The 19,203-nt window shown below is 46.3% G+C and overlaps 1 protein-coding gene across 4 annotated transcripts in view; it reads right to left on the bottom strand.

The window, feature by feature from the left end:
* FBXW11 (F-box and WD repeat domain containing 11) overlaps positions 1-19,203 on the bottom strand; it is a 148,833-nt gene that overhangs the window by 7,945 nt on the left and 121,685 nt on the right. For 3 of the 4 annotated variants that reach the window (XM_045284604.1, XM_045284605.1, XM_004696787.2), the window contains 4 exons: positions 17,132-17,242; positions 16,203-16,281; positions 15,191-15,378; positions 5,207-7,788 (listed from right to left, as the gene is read on the bottom strand). In XM_045284604.1, coding sequence (XP_045140539.1) covers positions 15,217-15,378; positions 16,203-16,281; positions 17,132-17,242 — 352 coding nt within the window. In that variant the 3' untranslated portion in view covers positions 5,207-7,788; positions 15,191-15,216. Of the gene's footprint in view, positions 1-5,206; positions 7,789-15,190; positions 15,379-16,202; positions 16,282-17,131; positions 17,243-19,203 lie in introns of those variants that run through there. The other variant, XR_006679524.1, reaches the window with a different exon arrangement.

The following is a 19,203-nucleotide window of genomic DNA, read 5'->3' as shown; positions in this document are numbered from 1 at the left end:
GGGAAGAGATGACAGAGCGGCTCAGTCTCAGGGCAAAAACAAGGCCAGAGGTCAACTGTGGACGAGACCATCAGTTGTTCGTGTGCAAAGGCAGTTTGAAGCTGCAGAACATGAAAACAAGTCTGCAAACCAAATATGACCTTGAGTGTCTCCCACTGAATTTCCCAACCATCTCAAGAAGAGATTTGATGCACTGGACACTCCTGACAGAAGACTTGACCAGCTGTGGGATGGCATCAAGAACATTATGTGTGAGGAAAGTGAAAGGTCATTAAAAAGATAGGAAAGCAAAGATCGCAGTGGAGATGAGAAGAGACTGAAACATGTCCTCTGTGGTAGAGTAGCTAAGGCAAATGGAAGAAATGAAGTAAAAAAAAAACGGAACAGAAAAAGGGTGGCTGGAGAAGACAAAGTAAAGTATAATGAAATGGGCAAAGTCAAAGAGTTAGAAAGCCAAACAGGAAGAAAATGCTCAGCACATCTTACACTGAAAGCACTCCAGAAAAAATTCAAGTTGCAATATCAAAAGATTCTATGGGCCAAACATTGAACTATGCAGGAAGCATCAAAAGAAGCACACCAGCCTGTGTGACCACGAGATGTCCAAGGGATCAGGTATCAGGCATCAAACAACAAAAAAATCTTATCATTGTGAATGAGGGTGAGTGCAGAGTGGAGACAACTGGATACCCCTTACTGAAGGGTCACGGGGAGATGAGCCAGTCAGGGTGCAGGGTAGCAATGATGAAACATACAATTTTCCTCTAGTTCTTAAATGCTTCCTCCCCCCATTATCATGATCCCAATTCTACCTTACAAATCTGGCTAGACCAGAGGAGGCACATGGTACAGATAGGCACTGGAAACACAGGGAATCCAGGACAGGTGACCCCTTCAGGACCAGTGGTGAGAGTGGCAATACCTGGAGGGTGAAGGAAAGGTGGGTTGGAAAGGGGGAACCGATGACAAGGATCTACATATAACCTCCTCCCTGAGGGACAGACAACACAAAAGTGGGTGAAGGGAGACGTCGGACAGTGTAAGATATGACAAAATAATAATAATTTATGAATTAAGAAGGGTTCGTGAGGGAGGGGTTAGTGGGGAGGAAGGGGGAAAATGAGGAGCTGATACCAAAGGCTGAAGTAGAAAGTAAATGCTTTGAGAATGATGATGGCAACAAATGTACAAATGTGCTTGACACAATGGATGGATGGAAGGATTGTGATAAGAGTTGTACGAGTCCCCAGTAAAATGATTAAACAAAGAAGATGGAAGGAATACACAGGGACTAAACCAAAAAGAACTAACTGATACTCAACCATTTCAGGAGGTAGAAGATGATCAAGAACCAATGGTACTGAAGGAAAAAGTCCAACCTGCATGAAAGGCCTGAACCAGAAACTAACCAGAAACCAGGAATTGATGGGACGCCAACTGAAGTCTTTCTACACGCTGGTGAGCACGCTCGTCCATGCCAGGCGATCTGGAAGACAGCTACTTGGCCACCTGACTGGAAGAGAGCCATGTTTGTATCCATTCCAAAGAGTGGTGACCCAAGAGAATGCTCACATTACAGAGCCCTGTCACTCATCACATGGTCTGACATGTCCCGAGAAGTGGGTATGTGAGCCGAGGCATGAGCCATAGGCTGCACTGGGGCACTGAGGCCCCGGGAATGGCCTGGGTCAAAGCCCTGAGGCAGGAACAAAGACTAGAGAGGAGGGCTGGAGTGGAGAGGGAGGAAGGTGATGGCCCGTGGCATGGGAAAGGGAGGCGGGCCGGATGGCAGCAGCTCCTCACCTGAGCTCCAGCTAGCTCCTTGAGTCCGAATCGGCGCACAGTGATTTCCGTTTGGGTGGCATTGTTGTCATTTTGAACTTAACCCTGAGCACCATGAGCACCTGTAGAGACTGCTCTTTACCTGTGGGGTTGGTGGCCTTCACACCCCCATCTGGGACAAATCGGTGCTCAACAAACGGACCGTGTGCGAGCCTCTGGCTTGGGCTCTGCGTGCTGTGATGGGCGCCGGCAAGTCAGCAGGCTAGGTGGAGGAAGATGCTCGACTCAGTCGTTCCCCTGGCGAATGATACACCTCCCCAGGTGATTCTTGGGGAGTCCCTTGGGGGTCTTCTTCAAATATGCTCATAGATTCTGATTCAGTATATCGGAAATGCAGATTCTCAGCAGTGGAGGTGGGTCAAGGCGGAATGAACCGGTTCGAAGCCCTCCGCCCCCCCACGGTGGGGGGAGGGGCGGGGGGTGGACCTTCTGTTAATGATTGAGTGGCTCCCAACGTACTTTTCAAACATCCCCTGGCTTTTGCCCAGCCTCTGAAAGAGACATGCTTGCGGATGTGTTCTGAAAAATATTCCATATGCTAATGGAATGTCACCATCTGCCAAAGAAGGCAGAGCTGTTTTTAAAGGAAAAACTATTAGAGAAATGAGGTATTCACAGAGGGGCACTAAAGAGCCCCAAAGTCGCTGACCCGCCGCTGACCTGAGCCGCCTCCAGTTAGCACCGATGTGAAGAGGGAGGGAGACAAGCTGAAGCCGGTTAACGTCGGTTCACGTCGCTCTTCTCGAGACATGATGACATTTCCTGAAACAAAAACTCGCAGCCCGGTCTATAAAGCGCCTTTTCGCCGTGGGCGGAGAGCCCCAGGGCCCCCTCTGATCGGCTCCCCGCTGGTCCCAGGCGCGGCCTGGGGCACCCGGGCCGTTTGCTCCGCAGCCGAGCCCCCGCCCAGAGCCCGGGTGACCGGCCTTCAGTAGACGGGCCGCGTGGCCAGTCCTGGGGCACCAAACGGGCCCCCAGAAAAGTGTGAGTGTGTGTGCGCACGCGCAGGCATCGCCAGTGTCCATCACCAAAGGTGTCACCCTTTCTGGGAGACGGGATGTCCTCCCTGCGCCCCATCTTACCACCCACTCCTTAGCGAGCCGCCTCTGCCAGGGGCATTCCCACCGGACCACCTCTGTATTCCCCCCACCCCCACCCCAGCCCCCTCCGGGTCCACTCCTCCTTGTCCTGGTCTTCCTGCAAAGGTCACCGGGACCACGCCCGCCCTGTGCCCACGCCCCAGCTCTCACAGCACGTATCGCCCTCTAAAACCACTGGGCATTGTCTCTTTCTTTCGGCTAAAATGTAAGCTTCCTGAAGGCGGGGACTGTGTGTGTCTAAGGAGGCTTCGAAAAGCTCGTGGGAGTGACATGAAACGGTACTGGACGTTTTCCGTGGGCTCGCTGCGGTGTAGGAAGCGCTGGTAGGGGTTCTCACTCGAGCTGGATGCTCTTCGCAACCCTTCCGTCTGCCTCCACGTCCACTCCCTGCCAGCCTATCGGGCGGGGCAGATCTAACGGCCCCGGTGGGTTTCTGAAACTCTTTCGGGAAATAGAAAGCCACCTCTCTTTCATAGGTTTCTAACTGCGGGCCTTTCAGTTCTCGGTCCAGCGCATCATAACCACGCTGGCACCAGCGCTCCTCGCCACACGGCCAGGTCTCCTGTGGTCCACTTCTCAAAGGCACCCTCTTGTCACTTCCTCGGTGCTCCTCGGAATTCCAAACCTCGGCCTCCCGCCTTTTCCTGTGATAACATATATGGGAGGGCGGGGCAGACCTTTAAAAGTTTGTGGGAAAACGGAATTAAAACGATGGCAATTTCCCAATGTTTTGAAGCCCTCTCTTATTAATCAGTCATCACGACCACTGTCAACTTCCAAAACTTCTCCATCATCCCAGACAGCAAGCCGATGCCCATCAGGCCCTGACCCCCAAGTCCAGTCCTTCCCTATGGTGCACACCAAGCTTCTTGGTTTCCGAGCAGTTAATTTCAGCGGTTTCATATACATGGGCCATGTGATGTGTGTCCTTTTGTGTCCAGCCGTTTTCAACGCCCACCCAGGGCGTGTAGCTTGTGCAAGGAAAGAGCTCATTTCTCGTGGCGGCTGACTAATCCTGCATGAGATGGACCAAGCAGGTGTGTTTATCCAAAGCTGCTGTTGTTCTGGAATAGCTAACCCAACCAGGGCAGCTCATTGTGCCTTAACACAGACAGGGGCAGGGGGCAAAATTAAAGCCCCGCAAAATTAAACTCTGCCACTTAGGTGATGCCGACGCCCAGCGACCCTATAGGATGGGGTAGCCTTCCACTGTCTGTCTCCACATACAGACCGTGGCACATGTGCCCTTACACAGAAATACTCTGCAGCCAGGGAGGCAGACAGACCTGCGCTAAGATCTCCCAACGATGAGTTTTGCAAAAAGGCAAGGAGTGGTACAACACATCTAGCAAAACCCCAAACTCACTGCCATCATCAATTCAGACTAAAGGACAGGGTAGGACTGACTCCCGCTGTTTCCAAGATGGTGACTGCAGGAGCCCAAAGCCCCGTTTCCTCCCCGGAGAGCTAGTGGTGCCCACTGCTGAGCTTGCAGTTAGGAGCCAATGTGCAGCCACCACCAGGGGGCTTCAAAATATTTGTGGAAAAACCCCATGTTAGTCTCACTTTCCCACAAATTTTAAAAGCCCCTTGAATAATCTGTCGAAAGGTGTGCAAAAACTGGGTAATGATTCGGGAGCTGAAGGTCCAGGGGGACAATTACTTTTCATTCTTTCTTGGGTTTTTTTTAACCATGTATATTATATACTTGAAAATTTTTTATTTAAAAAAAAAGGGGGGATGGGTAAATCACATTATTAATTTGACTGGCTCATAGGAAACATCCATCTCCTACCCAGAATGTCTTCTCAGGACTATCCAAGAATCAAACTGTTTGTGCTTTCAGACCCTGCCAGTGATGTGTGAACTTTAAGTATGACTTTCACTTCTAAGCATAATGTAAAGAGGCCGCTCCTCACCACCCGCCACACCCCCAGCATCCTTCATGACAATAGGGTCCAAAGCCATGTCCATTTTCACACGCCCACCCTCAGGGACATGTGAGGAGCCCACTGCCCAGTTTACAGTCACTTTCCAAGCAGTGAAGGGCAGGTGCGGGCAGGCTGGCTGGGAAGAGTTCCAGACAGCCCCCCAGCCTTACCTTCGGCAGATTCCACACAGCATGCCGTCCCCTCGCCCAGTACCAGGTCCTCACAGGCCCGGGGCAAAATAGACGTTAATCGTAGGTCACTGAATGACTTAGAGCACAGTGTTCTTTGCCGTGGCCCCTCCCAACCGCCCCCCAAAAATTTCTTAACAGAATATCAGAGTATTGCAACACTTTATTAAGAGTATTGGCTTTGAATTAGCAGCTGGAGTAACAATTGCATGAAGCCAGATTAGGTGTACTGCCTAATACTCACACTTGATTTATTGACATTACTTAGCAATTCATTGGACAAAGGTCAAACTTTTTGTTTTTTATTAAGCACATTCCACAGTACAAAGCTGTCATGAATAATATCTGTACAATTTAACAGTATCAATAGCTGTTCAGACACAAATTTATTTCCAACAGATAATTGGCAAACATAATTAATTACAAGTTAGAAGTAGACTAGCTGAGTGTTCTGAAACATGACCACAGCAGTAATTTACAGTTGCTCAATTACGGTTAGCAAAATCAAGCCCAGAGTGCGGCTGGGACTTCCTACTGCCCAGCCCGTCACAATTCCTCGGTGTCAAGTGCCCCGCTCTAATTTAGTAGGCACAATTCAAAGGCTGTGTGCATAGTCCAAGGCCATGATCTCCCAAGGACAAAGAGGGACTTCATTAGACATGCAAAAACAACAGCAGAGAATCTATCCTTTCCAAAGAATTGCCTCCCCCTGCCTCCAAGCCCTGCCCCGGACTTTCCTAACCAGTTTGCTATGAAAACTCTTAGGTGAGGAGCAGGGAAAGGGCCCCGCACTGCCACACCACTGTCACACTTATAGTGGCCACCTAAGGACCACAGAGATTTGTTCCTTACACTCTGATACTTAACCCCTCAAAAACAGAAACCCATCAAGTAGCATACGGGAGGGGGAAGATCCATGTTAAAAATGAAGGGGGTAGCAGGGGAGGGCAGGGGCAACTACGAAGCTACACCATCCCGATAAATCATGTTCACACATATTGATCCCCACACCATTTGCAATGCAAAGGACTGAGCTGAGCCCAGCATGTCCCTTTAGCAGCGCAGGTGTGCTCTCCCAGGGAAAGCCCTCATTACCAGGGGGTGGTTTATTGGTCCTTTAAAGTGTTACCGACATTCCTTAATCTTTGGAAATAACGGGTAAATCAAAGCCTAGCATTGAATGAGGCAAGAGGAAGGCCGGCTGGACAGCAGGGTCCTCTTCATGCATGGTCAGTGTGACAGTATCACTCACACATTTGGGACCCGGTGTACTCAGGTGCTCAGAGAACCTGCTGGGGCCACAGCCAAATAACCACAAATTCCGGGGGTGGGAATGGGTATTCACAAGCTTGAGGCCTTGTGTCCACTCAGAATAGGATTCTGAGCCAGACTGACCTCGTAAGCCAGGCTCACACATTCAAGGAGGGAGGCCCTGCTGACCCCTGGCTAGATGTAGCCTGTGGCTCCTGCGGGCGGGAGGATACAGTGATTCTAGAGCTAGGGACACCCAGTCAACACAACCTTCTTCTCCTGTCCCTCCCTGGGTCACTAACACACAGAGCTGTAATTGTTGACAGTAAACCAAATGAATGCTACGGGAGATGCCCACTAGCACTCAAGTGTACGTTCAAGGGAAAGACCACCACCACCACCACCACCACCCCAAAAAAACAAAACAAAGTTAAGGTACCTCTCTATTGTTATACAATTCACAACAAATGAAACATTTTAATTTTGTTAAACTTTAGAAATTACATCTTAAAACAAGATTCCCATTTAAAACTCACATGCGCGCGCGCGCACACACACACACACACACACACACACACCATGACAACAAAATAAAAACACCGTGTGAATACTGCAGGAAGGGTTCAAGGTAATCCACATTACCCCTGGGGTCAGTCGGGCCCGTCGTGGCCGAAGGTGAACGCCCTCGTCGTCAGTGTCTCGGACACAGGGGCCCTGAGGTTCCACTGTATGTACATTATTATCTACATGCGGACACAGGGTTTTAAATTAGGAGGCAAGCACACATGTAAAGGTGTTACTCTACCAAATATCAGGAGACAGTACAGAGAACAGTTAAAAGAAAGCTGCTATATTACCTGTGGGGCAGTAATATAACTAGGCTTATAGTTCTTTAAATTAAAAGAAATTGGTTCAGAAAGAAAAGTATAATCCAAAAAATATTACTAAAACAATCCAGAAAGATTTTCCCATTGTCCAACAAACTCCTAATACGAGTCAGAGTTCATACTGTCTTGGATGGTCAGGAAGAGAATGCTGACTTCTGAAAAGGAGAGCCCTGGGCATTCTGGGTAGGTGTTTGGCACCCAAAATTCCTCTGACAAGAATGCTGTTCCTTAATATCACACCAAAGTGCAAAGCAATATAAATTAGAGGCCAAGTCTTCTCTGGATGGTCAATCTACTTCGGTAAAACTGACGGCTTGTTCCTTTTGTCTGAACGATTTACATTTGAAGCATTAGATTGTGTTTGCCATTGAGGGGAAATGGGCTTCTGTTCTATTTGAAGTCATGAAGCTAAGGTATCCTTCTCAGAGAAGAGGCCAGCAGCCAGGTGAGAAATGTCGGTACTTGCAAAGTGTGGCTGCTCCGAATCTACCCAGCATCTAGAACCAACTCCAGCTTCATAACTCAGCTGTGCACGAACTCTCTCAGGCATTTGGTGGCCATGTAGCCAGTAGTTCAAGAGTAGGAAACCCTGAAAGAAAGAAAAATGAGTATGTGGATGATTAGACTAGGGTCTATATTCAGCACACAGAGACACACCCTATCCAACTATCACAGAGAAAAGACAACCAATTTTCACACAGCATGCAAAATAGAAGTGCAAAGTGTTGTGTATACTACATACGAGGTATTATATTTATTTAAACCTCACAATAACTTTGTGAGGCAGAAAGCATTATTATACCCACTTCACAATTTGAGAACTAGGGCTCAGAAAAGTCATGGGGTTAGTTCAAAATGTCAACCAGAAAGTGGCACAGAGGCAATTCACAGAGCGGTCTAACTTGACAGCCCATCACCTTCCAGTGCCATGGCTAATAAGTGCACACATAACAAAATATGCTCCCAAGTTAGCTTTTATGTTGAATGTGATCTCCGACGACAGTGAGCCTTCCAGGATCTGTTTCATGCCCACCCGAGAGCCCTCATCAACCTTTGTGGAGCACTTGTATTAAAGCTACTAAGTACGTTACCAAATGCCAACAATCAAAATTAGCATTTAAAAGAACCACATGTGCAGGAAAGATCACGGAATATTCCATATTTTTTAACCATGGCCTTGAGTAAAAAACACATTTAAATCACTTCTTCTGCTGTCATCCATGTATGTAAATATGTACACAAATACATGCACACACCTCCAACAGCGGCCATCAAACTGTGTCATTACTGTGTGTGATGCAGTTTGACCTTTCTGCTCTAAATTCCATCCACGTGATTTCCAAATCCAAATCACCAATGGGTAACGACCCTTTTCAAACACTGCACTACGCCACTGGTTTACAAGATCTAAAAACACCTCTAGGTCTAAGATTCTACGTTTGTTTGTTTTTCAAAGCTTTTTACAACTTTTTTCCTCAAAAGAAAAATCTCTTTAAGGAACCTTTTCCTTAAAGATTGTCAATTTCTATAAAGTCCAGGAATTCTAGCAAGAAGTCTTCTCAGTGAACTTAAAACAGAGTCCATTTCATTCGCACTGCCTTTCCATTAAGGACATTCAATAGCATGGGAATTACTTTGAGATGACAAATACCCAGAGATTAGAAGCGGGCACTCAAACCTGCTGGCGGGAGTGTAATCGGATTTAACTCTCCTGGAGGGGAACAGGAGCCAATGCTTCAGGCTTTAAACCTGAGACCTTTTGGCCCAGACACTCCAGACATTTCTAAAATTAATAAAGGCTGGACAAAAAAATTAATCTAAAAGAATGAGCATGGCAAGATTTTTGATAAAAGCAAAAAAGCGGGGGGTAGGGTGGGGGGCATTAGTAATAACAAGTGGGAATGATCATTTAAGTGATTACTCTCAATAATGACAATTATTGTAGCAATTTCATAATGAAGAAAGGGGAGGGGACTTTAAAATTAACAAACACATTTATAAGCTATCATTTTAAAAAGATAAACACAGAAGATTTAACAGTGATGAACCATTTTCAACTGCTGAATATACTCAATGATGCTATATTGTCTTAAGAAAAATAAGGAACTTTGAGGAAGCGCACACACACACCCCCAGCCCCACCCTCGGGACTGTGATTGTCGTTGTTAGGCGTCATCAAATTCCGATTCACAAGAATTTGCACACAACAGAACAAAAGCCTGCCCAGCCCCGTGCCACCCTCACCACGGCTGCTGTGCTTGAGGCTAGTGTGCTGCCATTTGGTCAAACCATCGCAGTAACCATCTTCCTCTTGTTGTTGTTGTTTTTGTTGTTTTTGCTGACTCTGTCTTAAAAGTAAGTGACTTAAAAAACAAAGGCTTGGCAAATAAATCTATTGGCATAGTTCCTGGTATTTGGAGGTGAATATTTTACAAGGTTAAATTAACACTAGGGTTGTTTTTCTTATGTAAACATCTTATAATATCACATGGTAGGAATTTTTTCATATTATAATAAAAGTATTTGGAAAGGAGCAGTAAAATCTATCAACTTGATTGCCAAGTTTGTCAAAAGCAATTCATTTTGAGAAGAGAAACACACTTGGGGTTTTACCACTAGTGCTGGGATACAGGGAGCACTACCTTGACAAGCAGGGAAGATTTTTTCGGTTGACTTACAATCCTATGTCATCACAAGGCGACGGCTGGAAGGGAAAGGCCACGTTGGTGTTGCCACCAGAGCAGCCAGAGGGAGACGGCACTGGTGGTCTGTGGGAGCTCTTGCAACGAAAGGGATCTTGTTTCGGGTCACTTTGCGAAAGTCTAACAGTTGCCCAGTTTATGAAAGTTTACTTTGTCCTACTCTTAATCTACTCAATATGCCAGGTGGGAAGAAGTGCTCCATGTATCTGAGCTATTGTTATGTGGCCCTCTGAAACAGAGTGTTGAGACACACAGGTCTGTCAACAATCCCAAAGAGGTGCACTGCATCACCAAGTCTACCCGCTCAGCTGTGCTGGTCCATCCCCGCCGTCTGCTAGGCGGAAAACACCGCACGAAGGGAGCGCAGCTAACACAGGGAAGAGAAACGGATGAAGGCATTTTCAGAGCTTCCATTGGGGGCAAAAAGAAAGAAAGAATGGAATAAATTTCACCAAAGATGCATGAGACACTAAAAACGGTGAAAAACCATTCCTAAGATGGAAATTCTCCCCCAAGTAGTCCCAACCATAACCCCGTCACCCTTACGTAACGTGACAATCTAATTCAAAAAAGAATACGAAAAATCTGAAGGACTTAGCATAGTCAATGCCATTTATAATAAGAAGGAAAGGTCGGGTGTCTTTATATTTTCAATACTTAATATAAAACTAAAATAAGACAACGTGGTTGGTATTAGATTGGTGAAAAGGCAGCCGTAGAGAACATGAAAGAGAATCTAGAAATAGGCCTACATACAATGGTCACTTACCGTTTATACTCAAGTATAAGCCAAGGCACCTAATTTTACCACAAGAACTGCATTAAAAATGTGTTGAAAGCACTCGGCTTATCCACAAGTGTATACGATATATTTTTGCAAAGGTGCTAAAGAAATTCTCAACAGGAAGAGTCCTGTCAACACATAGTGCTAGAAACAAGAATATTGACCCCCTAATTACACACCAGATACAAAAATTAACTCTAAACAGATCAAAGACCTAAACATAAAAACCCAAACTAAATCACAATTAAAACTACATTGGTCCAAACATGGTAGTCAATAGCCAACATGTGCTCATCTAAATTTAACTACAAATTAAAATTGGATACAATTAAAAATTCAGTTCTCCAGTTGCATGAACCACAATTCAAGCATTCAGAATTCGCACACGGCGCCTGTGCCGTTCTAAAAATACAAACTAGTATTGTGCTAGGAAGCAGTCAGTGGTGGCCAAGGTTGGGTTAGGGACAGGCTAACAAGGTGCACAAAGAGACTTCTGGGAGTGACAGATAAGTTCTATCGCGACTGCACGGAGGTTACAGGGAGGTGTATCGTTGTAAAAATGCATCAAGCAGACAAAAATTCCTTTATCTGCGGCCAGAGTGCTCCTTAAGAAGCAAGGACGGCAAGGCTCTGTCTTCTGTACTCCGGATGCTGTCAGGAGAGAGGCCGCATGCTTGGTGAAGGGGAGGGGCAGGGACAGAGAGGGAGGCCCCGGAGCAGACGGACTGACACCATGGCTGCAGCGATGGGCTCAAGCGCAGAAACAGCTGTGACCAAGCAGGGTTTTGCTCTGCGGTGCGGACGGTGCTTATGGGTCAGAATCGACTGAGGACACCTAACAACAACATTCCAGAAACGTCTGCAGCTCACTCAAAGAAACAACCTGCTTTCCAAATCATAGTTCAACAAACTTGACCTAAAGAAGCAAAATAACAAAAATATCAGGAGGCCCCTGGTTGGCAAAAACATTTTGTGCTCAGCTGGTAGCCAAACGATGGGCAGTTTGAACTCAACCAGTGGCACATCAGTAGAAAAGGCCTGTCGATCTACTTCTGCAAATATTGCAGCCAAGAAAGCCCTGTCGGGCACCTGTTCGCCGAGACACATGGGCTCACCCGAACTTGAATCAACTTGACGGCACAAACAACAAGGGGGCCTGGTCTACCTTAACAGGGCAAAGAGAGGCAAAGGTAGGTCTAGGTCAGTGTAGGGGCTTGTTGTGGAGGGTTTTTTTTTTATATATTTGATGAAGGTAACTTATTTGGTCTCACAAGTATTTAATGACTATGGGACAAATTCTTGCATGGGGCCCAAGAAAAGGGGCACAGCTGTATCATGTTGGCCCTGAGGAGCATCTGCACTGTAAACATCAATGTGTGCTCCGAACACTTTAGACACTAGACCAGGTACTGGGTTACAGGAGAAAAGGGAGCTCCTACGATTTGTGAAGGAGACATATAAGCCCAAAATGTCATGACCAAATAACGGAGGAAGGCAAGGTGAATGGGAATGCTAACAGCACACGCAAGGGGAGGTGTGTGCTAGTACTACGTGGTCAGGGAAGCCAGCTGAATTCCCTTTAGTTGGAGGCTGGATTCGGACAGGAATAATGGGAGACCAGGATGGGGTGGGAGGGAGAAAGAGGAACGATGAAAATAGCTGCATGTTGAACCTCTGGCTGGCCAAACTCATTCACTAAGGCTCGATCCTGAAGACAGCAGGGAGGCATGAAGCAGGGCCGTGCCAAGGCTAAGGCTGCCCTGACTAGCAGACGGAAGGAGGCTAAGCTGAAGGGCTGGGAAACCAGCTGTCCTTCCCTGCATCTTCCTTGAACGTTTCTAGAAAGTAGAGAGCAGGGAAGAACAGTCGTTCATGGGATACTAGCTTCCCGCCTCGGTGATTAATCATCCTGACATGGATTTTCCAACTGACCTAGGAGCTATCCAGAGAGTAAATACCAAGAGAGAAGGCTCCCATCACAAGGCACTTGAGATCTGGAACGGCAAGATAACCGTGGTTTATGGGCCACCTCAGTTCACCTCCCAGCCAAGGCAGACGGGGCCGACCCTCATGGTACTCATTCCAGAACACTCCTAAGGCCACGCTGCGGCCAGCCACTCCTGACCCAGCAAACTCCCAGCAGAAAGACACGTGTTTGTCACTCGTGATGCAGCCCCATGGCTTCTCACTAATAAACAGAGCAGTGGCAAGACTAAAGGCTCGCATATGTTTTCTTACAGGACATTACAGTAAATATTTGAGATGCTAAGGGCCAGATGGCCTCTGTCACCAACACTCCACTCTGCTACTGAAGCACCAAGAGCCAGGGACGATGCGTACATGAACGACTATGGCTGTCTTCCAACATTACGTTCTTCATGGGCAGTCTCATTTGAATTTCCTATCATTTTTTTAAACGTGTCATAAAATACTACTGCTCATTTAACTTTTTTCCCCAAGCATTCTGAAATGTAAAATCCATGCTTAGTATATACATAGTTTATTTTAAAAAGGGGGGGGGCGGGCAGGGAGGTATGGGGTGCCAGGCATTGGGCCGATACAGTAGCTGGATAAGCCAACCTCTGGGTAAGACAGACTTTCAGGAGGAGAGTTCCTTATTGAATCTTACAATCCTGAAAAGCAGAGTACATGGAAAGGTAGCAACTTGGCACTCGAGGTTATCAGTGGGGTTCCCAACCTTTACATTAAATAAAACTACCACCATTCTGTAGATGGGTTTTCATTTATACTCTTCATAAATGAGCAGAAAAGGCTATAATAATAAAAAGCCATTACGAAGCAAGCACTTCTTTTGAAACAGATATGAGTTTTACTAATCACAATGTGTTCTAGTGCAAATGCAGACAAGATTCACTGGCCCCATGCAAATTCCAGAGTTCAGAACCACTGCTCTAACGCACATGGTCATCAGCGTCCAAGGACACAGCCAAGTGTGGCTTGCATGTTCCAGAGTAGACCCCTTGGTCATCAACATAAACTGTCATCAGCGGTTGTGATGGCTCTAAGTTGCCCTGCAGGTAGAGAAAAGGACGGTGCTTCTCGGGATACCTGTTGTAGCTCATGGATGAAGAAGGGGTTTTGGTGCCCCCTCAACAAAGACTTCAATTTCTCAGAAGATAATACAAGTCTATCAGAAGGGAAACTCTTCTGATTTCCTCCTGGGACAGTGACAGTGCTGGGGACAGGGTGATTTTCTTTTTGTAAATAAAAGGTCGAAGGGAAATGAAAATTAAAGTTCCTGTCCTTGTGAACAGAATTCTGGGAACTTGCTGACATTAAATTGATATGCCCTAGAAAATCATTTACGAAAAGATCATTTCGTTTTGTTTGGTTTTTTTAAATCATTTTATTAGGGGCTCATACAACTCTTATCCCAATCCATTCACACATCAATTGTGTAAAGCACATTTGTACATTCATTGCCCTCATAATTCTCATAACATTTCCTCTCCACTTAGGCCTCTGGCATTAGGTCTTCATTTTTCCCCTCCCTCCCCGCTCCCCCCTTCCTCATGAGTCCCCCATAATTTATAAATTGTTATTTTGTCATATCTTGCCCTGTCCGACGTCTCCCTTCACCCACTTTTCGGTTGCCCGTCCCCCAGGGAGGAGGTCACATATAGTTCCTTGTAATCGGTTCCCTCTTTCCTACCCACTCTCCCTCTACCCTCCCTGTTTCGCCACTCACACCACTGGTCCTGCAGGGCTCATCCGCCCTGGATACCCTGTATTTTCAGTTCCTATCTGTACCAGTGTACATTCTCTGGTCTAGCCAGCCTTGTAAGGTCGGATTCGAGTCATGGTAGTGGGAGCGGGGAGGAAACATTTAGGAACCAGAGGAAAGTTGTATTTTTCATCATTGTTACATCGCACCCTGACTGGCTCATCTCCTCCCCGAGACCCCTCTGCAAGGGGATCTCCAGTGGCCTACTAATAGGCTTTGGATCTCCACTCCGCACTACCCCCATCATTCACTATGGTAAGATTTTTTGTTCTGATGATGCCTTACACCTGATCCCTTTGACACCTCGTGGTTGCATAGGCTGGTATGCTTCTTCCATGTGGGCTTTGTTGCTTCTGAGCTTGATGGCCACTTGTTTACCTAAGATCGTTTTTTTAAGAAACAGACTTCACATGGGTTTTCCACATGAAATCCCATAATATGCAAGATTCCAACAGAGCCCTATCTTGATGACTATAGAGATCTTTGCGTCCGGGAGTGCAATGGTCACTGCTGACTGAAAGGGCGGCAGTTCCCGGCCACACAGAGACACAGCAACACAATAGTCACTGGAGGCCCTCTGGGGCCTGGTTCTACATGCACCCCCGTGTGATCCGTTTTTATACTACAACTCAGCGAAAGCCAGCCCGTTTAATACACACCATCACCTTGCATCATGTGACCCAGAAACCCAAAACACGAAACCGCCCCCAAAAGAAACAAGAATGCAATCAGCAAAACTGAACAGGCAGGATGTACTCACCTGAAATGGGTACAAAGTGCAGACTGTTATCTGGAGATGTAAGTGTATGTTCTGGAGGGAGAACGGGTTTCATTCTGGGCACTGGGAGGCACATTTAAGAAATCCCAAATCAATATAGTGTCGTCATGGGAGCTGCTGATGATTTGAAATTCATCAAATTGTAGCCGAAATACACGTCCAGAATGTTCCTATGAAATTTAACAGTTTAATGAGTAAAATGGGAGCCTTAGCATCCTTCTTCTCTGCCTACAAGGGATTTCATAAAGGCTTCTAGACCCATGTCCAGAACTCAGGGATCTCTGTCCTCTACTCCAGAAACAAACCCACTCTTCATTCCGGCTCTTTTCTGTTATTGAGGTTTGGATACTAGATCCTGGCCCCTCAGTATATGAAAGAAGTGATGTGATCATCTCACTGAGCAGTCTTACAAAGGTAAGCAATAATATTGAATACCCACTCTTAATACAGTGTAATAACTAGACTGTTTTCAAAACATGATCAAGGATCTCTGAAGCCAGAGCTAACATCAAACTCAATGATAAAATAGAACAGTCTCATGATAACACCTAAGAAATACAATAGCATCAACCAGGCTATCAGAAATAAGTGTAATAAAATTGCCGAAACAAAATGAATATATAATGTATTCCATATGTGCTAAAGCAAGAATACACATTGGGAAAAACATCACACTAATACAAAAGTGTGTAAAAATATAACACAGCCACAGAGATCCTTATTATTAACACGCCTCCTGACTCCACCCAAAGGAGTACTTAGGAAGAGCCCTGTCACTCTACAAATGAGTGCCTGCTTTCAGATTTTAATGACAGGCCCACTCCTTAGTCAATGGCAAATAGCCTGATCTTAGTTAAACAAAATTAACAGACCCACGAAGCTCTCTGCAGACATGCTGTGAGAGATTCAGACTTTCCCGTGTTCTACCCGGGCTGATGCCCCCCACCCCCACCCCGCCGACCGACGCCCATGTCCCATGTCACATATCACATACCACCAACGTGCGTAAACACAAGGTGCTTGCAGGGGCTCGAGGGTCAAGAGCAGCTTGTAAGTCCCAAACTTTAATTTTCCTAGAAAGGGAAAAAGATCACCGTGAGTAGAAAAATTAAAGCGGTATAGCCATTTAAACAGTCTATTATAAACACTACAGTTTCCACCCACACCACGCCAATGAAAAGCGCCCTTGCAGGGGACCGTGCTTATGTTTCACAAATCATCTGCCCCAGGCACACTGGATAGAGGGGCAGGGGCGGGGGAGCGCCTGCACACCCTCAGAAGGGCTGAGATTGTGAAGAAATGTTATTTTAAGGGAGACAAGAAAACAACTTCAGGTTATCTCACTTTCAATTCCTCCCGTGATAATCTATGTCACCAAATTCATTAATCAGGGGGCTCTCGGGCTGAGTAGGTGCTGCTGACAGAGGCGAGGGCTCTGTGTGAAATTCCAAGGATACCTTTCTCCCAAGGAAGCAAATGCTGGAAGTACTAGTAGGCCTATCAACAGATCAACGAGACCATTGTGAGGTGTACATAGGGCATCTTGAAAGGTTTATGGTTGCCGTTTGCTCAGTCAGGAGGTCGTGAGGCTTTCTGAGATGATTTGTTCAATTTAGCAAATGGGGGCAAGAAACATATTTAACTCACACACAATACACCCAAGCCTGGTTTAATTTAGAGCTAAGGCAAAGTTCACCCCACAGGCTAAACTACTCCCTGAACTTACGATTACAATGTCCAAATGAGCCGAAGCTGAAGAGCCACAGAGCAGGCCTGGCTGTCTGTGCTCACCCAACCCAGGGCATAGTAGTACCTGTCACCCGCCCTTTATGCAGAAAGTGCCTCGCACAGCACCTCACCATCCAGCACGCCGTTCCTCCTGATACAGTCATAGCAACACATTGGAAAGTTGGAAAAACATACCCATCATAGGCCCCACTGACAATCCTCTTGTTATCAAACCGGATGCAACGGACCAATTCTTCATGTCCCTCTAGGACTCTGAGACAGGCACCGCATTCAATATCCCACAGCCTTGAAGGGAAACCAGTGCTCTGTGAAACAACTGCACACACACATGGCTCACACCCGCCTCAGTTTTCTACATGTCCCAGACGGTAGCTTCCCTATCCTAGAGCACCAAGTTTTTGTCACACTCCCGTATTCACAGCTATATACACACATCTATAGAACCTGTATTTTAAGCACTAACTTGGAAGTCTTACTCTGCATTTTATTTTGCTTTATACAGTTTGAAACTTCATAAAATCATGTGCATGTAACATTCCTTAAGTAAGATCAACAACAACAAAAACTTTGATTATAGTTCATTCCTAAAGCATTCCCTTGCTAACTGGTTCCTGGGTGATGCAGGCGGTTTACACTCCAAGATTCACTGAAAGGCTGGTGTTCAAACCCATACAATGGTCCATGGAAGAAAGGCCTGGAGATCTGCTTCTATAAAGATTGCAGTAAAAAAATCTTAGGGAGAACTTGGACTCTACAACATATGGGGGTCACCATGACTTGCAATCAACTTGGCAGCGACAGGCTTGGTTGGCTCTTTATGTCTGAGTTGATGCATGCAGCCAAGTGGTCTTGGAATGACTTCCCTGGGGGTGGAGAGCGGAGACACGCAGGCAGTGAAGGAGAAAGAGGACGTGAGTATGTAGGGTGGGATGGGGAGATCATCCATCCAAGAGGGCAGCATCCACCCCTGGCACTTCTAGCCTCGAGTTTGAGGTTGGCTGGGATTAGAACTAGAGGACCATCTCCTTCTTTGATGGTGGGTTGTCCAGTTTATAGGATCAAAGTGGGAGACTCGTGTTAAGTAGATGCAATGTCAGAGAAATACAATCCTAATGGCTAAGTCTAGCAAAGGATTTGGAGAGCAATTAGAGTAACAATTGGAGACTTTCCCTTCTGTTGTTTTTCCCTTTTTTCCTTCTATTGTTTTTCTACATTATTTTCAAAAATAAACCATAGCAACTACCATGTACAAAGCAAAGTTGGCAAACTCATTCTCTTCTGAACTCTTGGTGCCTCTCCACCAGTAGCTCCAATCAGACATCCAGGGAGCATTCACCACAGTGAACGCTCAGCAAACCTAACCCATGTTAAGAGATACTCATTTTGCCAATCTACTGTGAGCAGACTCATTCAGCACTGCCAATATGGTCCCACAGCGGTTCCCATCTGCAGCTAGGAGAGTGAACTCATTGTTACTTTCTTGTGACTTCAGACTCTGGCAAGGACGTGAAGGCTTCAGTGAAGCCTTGAAGCCTGCTGGCTGCAGCAAGGCAGTTCAGAGCCCACACTGGCTTTGTGCTGTCTTAAAGCTGGAAACAGTAAAAGTCACGCAACAAAAACAGTTCAGAGTCCACACTGACTTTGTGCTGTCTCAAGACTGAGAACAGTAACAAGTCACGCAGCAAGGCAGTTCAGAGCCCACACTGGCTTTGTGCTGTCTCAAGACTGAGAACAGGAAACGTCACCAGCAGTCACAGCTAGCTCGCTTTCTTTTGCTATGCGTTCTTTTTTCACTTATAAAACAAAAGCTTCCTCCCTGTCACTATTATGATCCCAATTCTACCTTACAAATCTGACTAGACCAGAGGATGTACACAGTATAGGTAAGAGCTGGAAACACGGGAAGTCCAGGACAAAAAACCCCTCAGGACCATTAATGAGAGCAGCGATAACAGGAGGGTAAGGGAAAGGTGGGGGAAGAAGGGGGAACCGATCACAATGATCTACATATAACCCCCTCCCTAGAGAGACAAACAACAGAAACGTGGGTGACGGGCCACATCGGACAGTGTAAAGCATAAAAAAAAATAATTTATAAATTATCAAGGGTGAGGGAGGGAGGGGAAAAAATGAGCTGATACCAAGGGCTCAAGTAGGAAGAAAATGTTGTGAGAATGATGATGGCAACAAACACACAAATGTGCTTGACACATGGATGGACTGTGATAAGAGTTGTATGAGCCCCC

Source organism: Echinops telfairi, unplaced genomic scaffold, assembly GCF_000313985.2.
Source record: "Echinops telfairi isolate 266 unplaced genomic scaffold, ASM31398v2 ScPeMD7_7469;HRSCAF=8507_0, whole genome shotgun sequence".
Lineage (NCBI taxonomy): Eukaryota > Metazoa > Chordata > Mammalia > Afrosoricida > Tenrecidae > Echinops > Echinops telfairi.
Note: the sequence above shows the minus strand (reverse complement) of the source record. Positions and strands in the feature narration are given on the sequence as shown.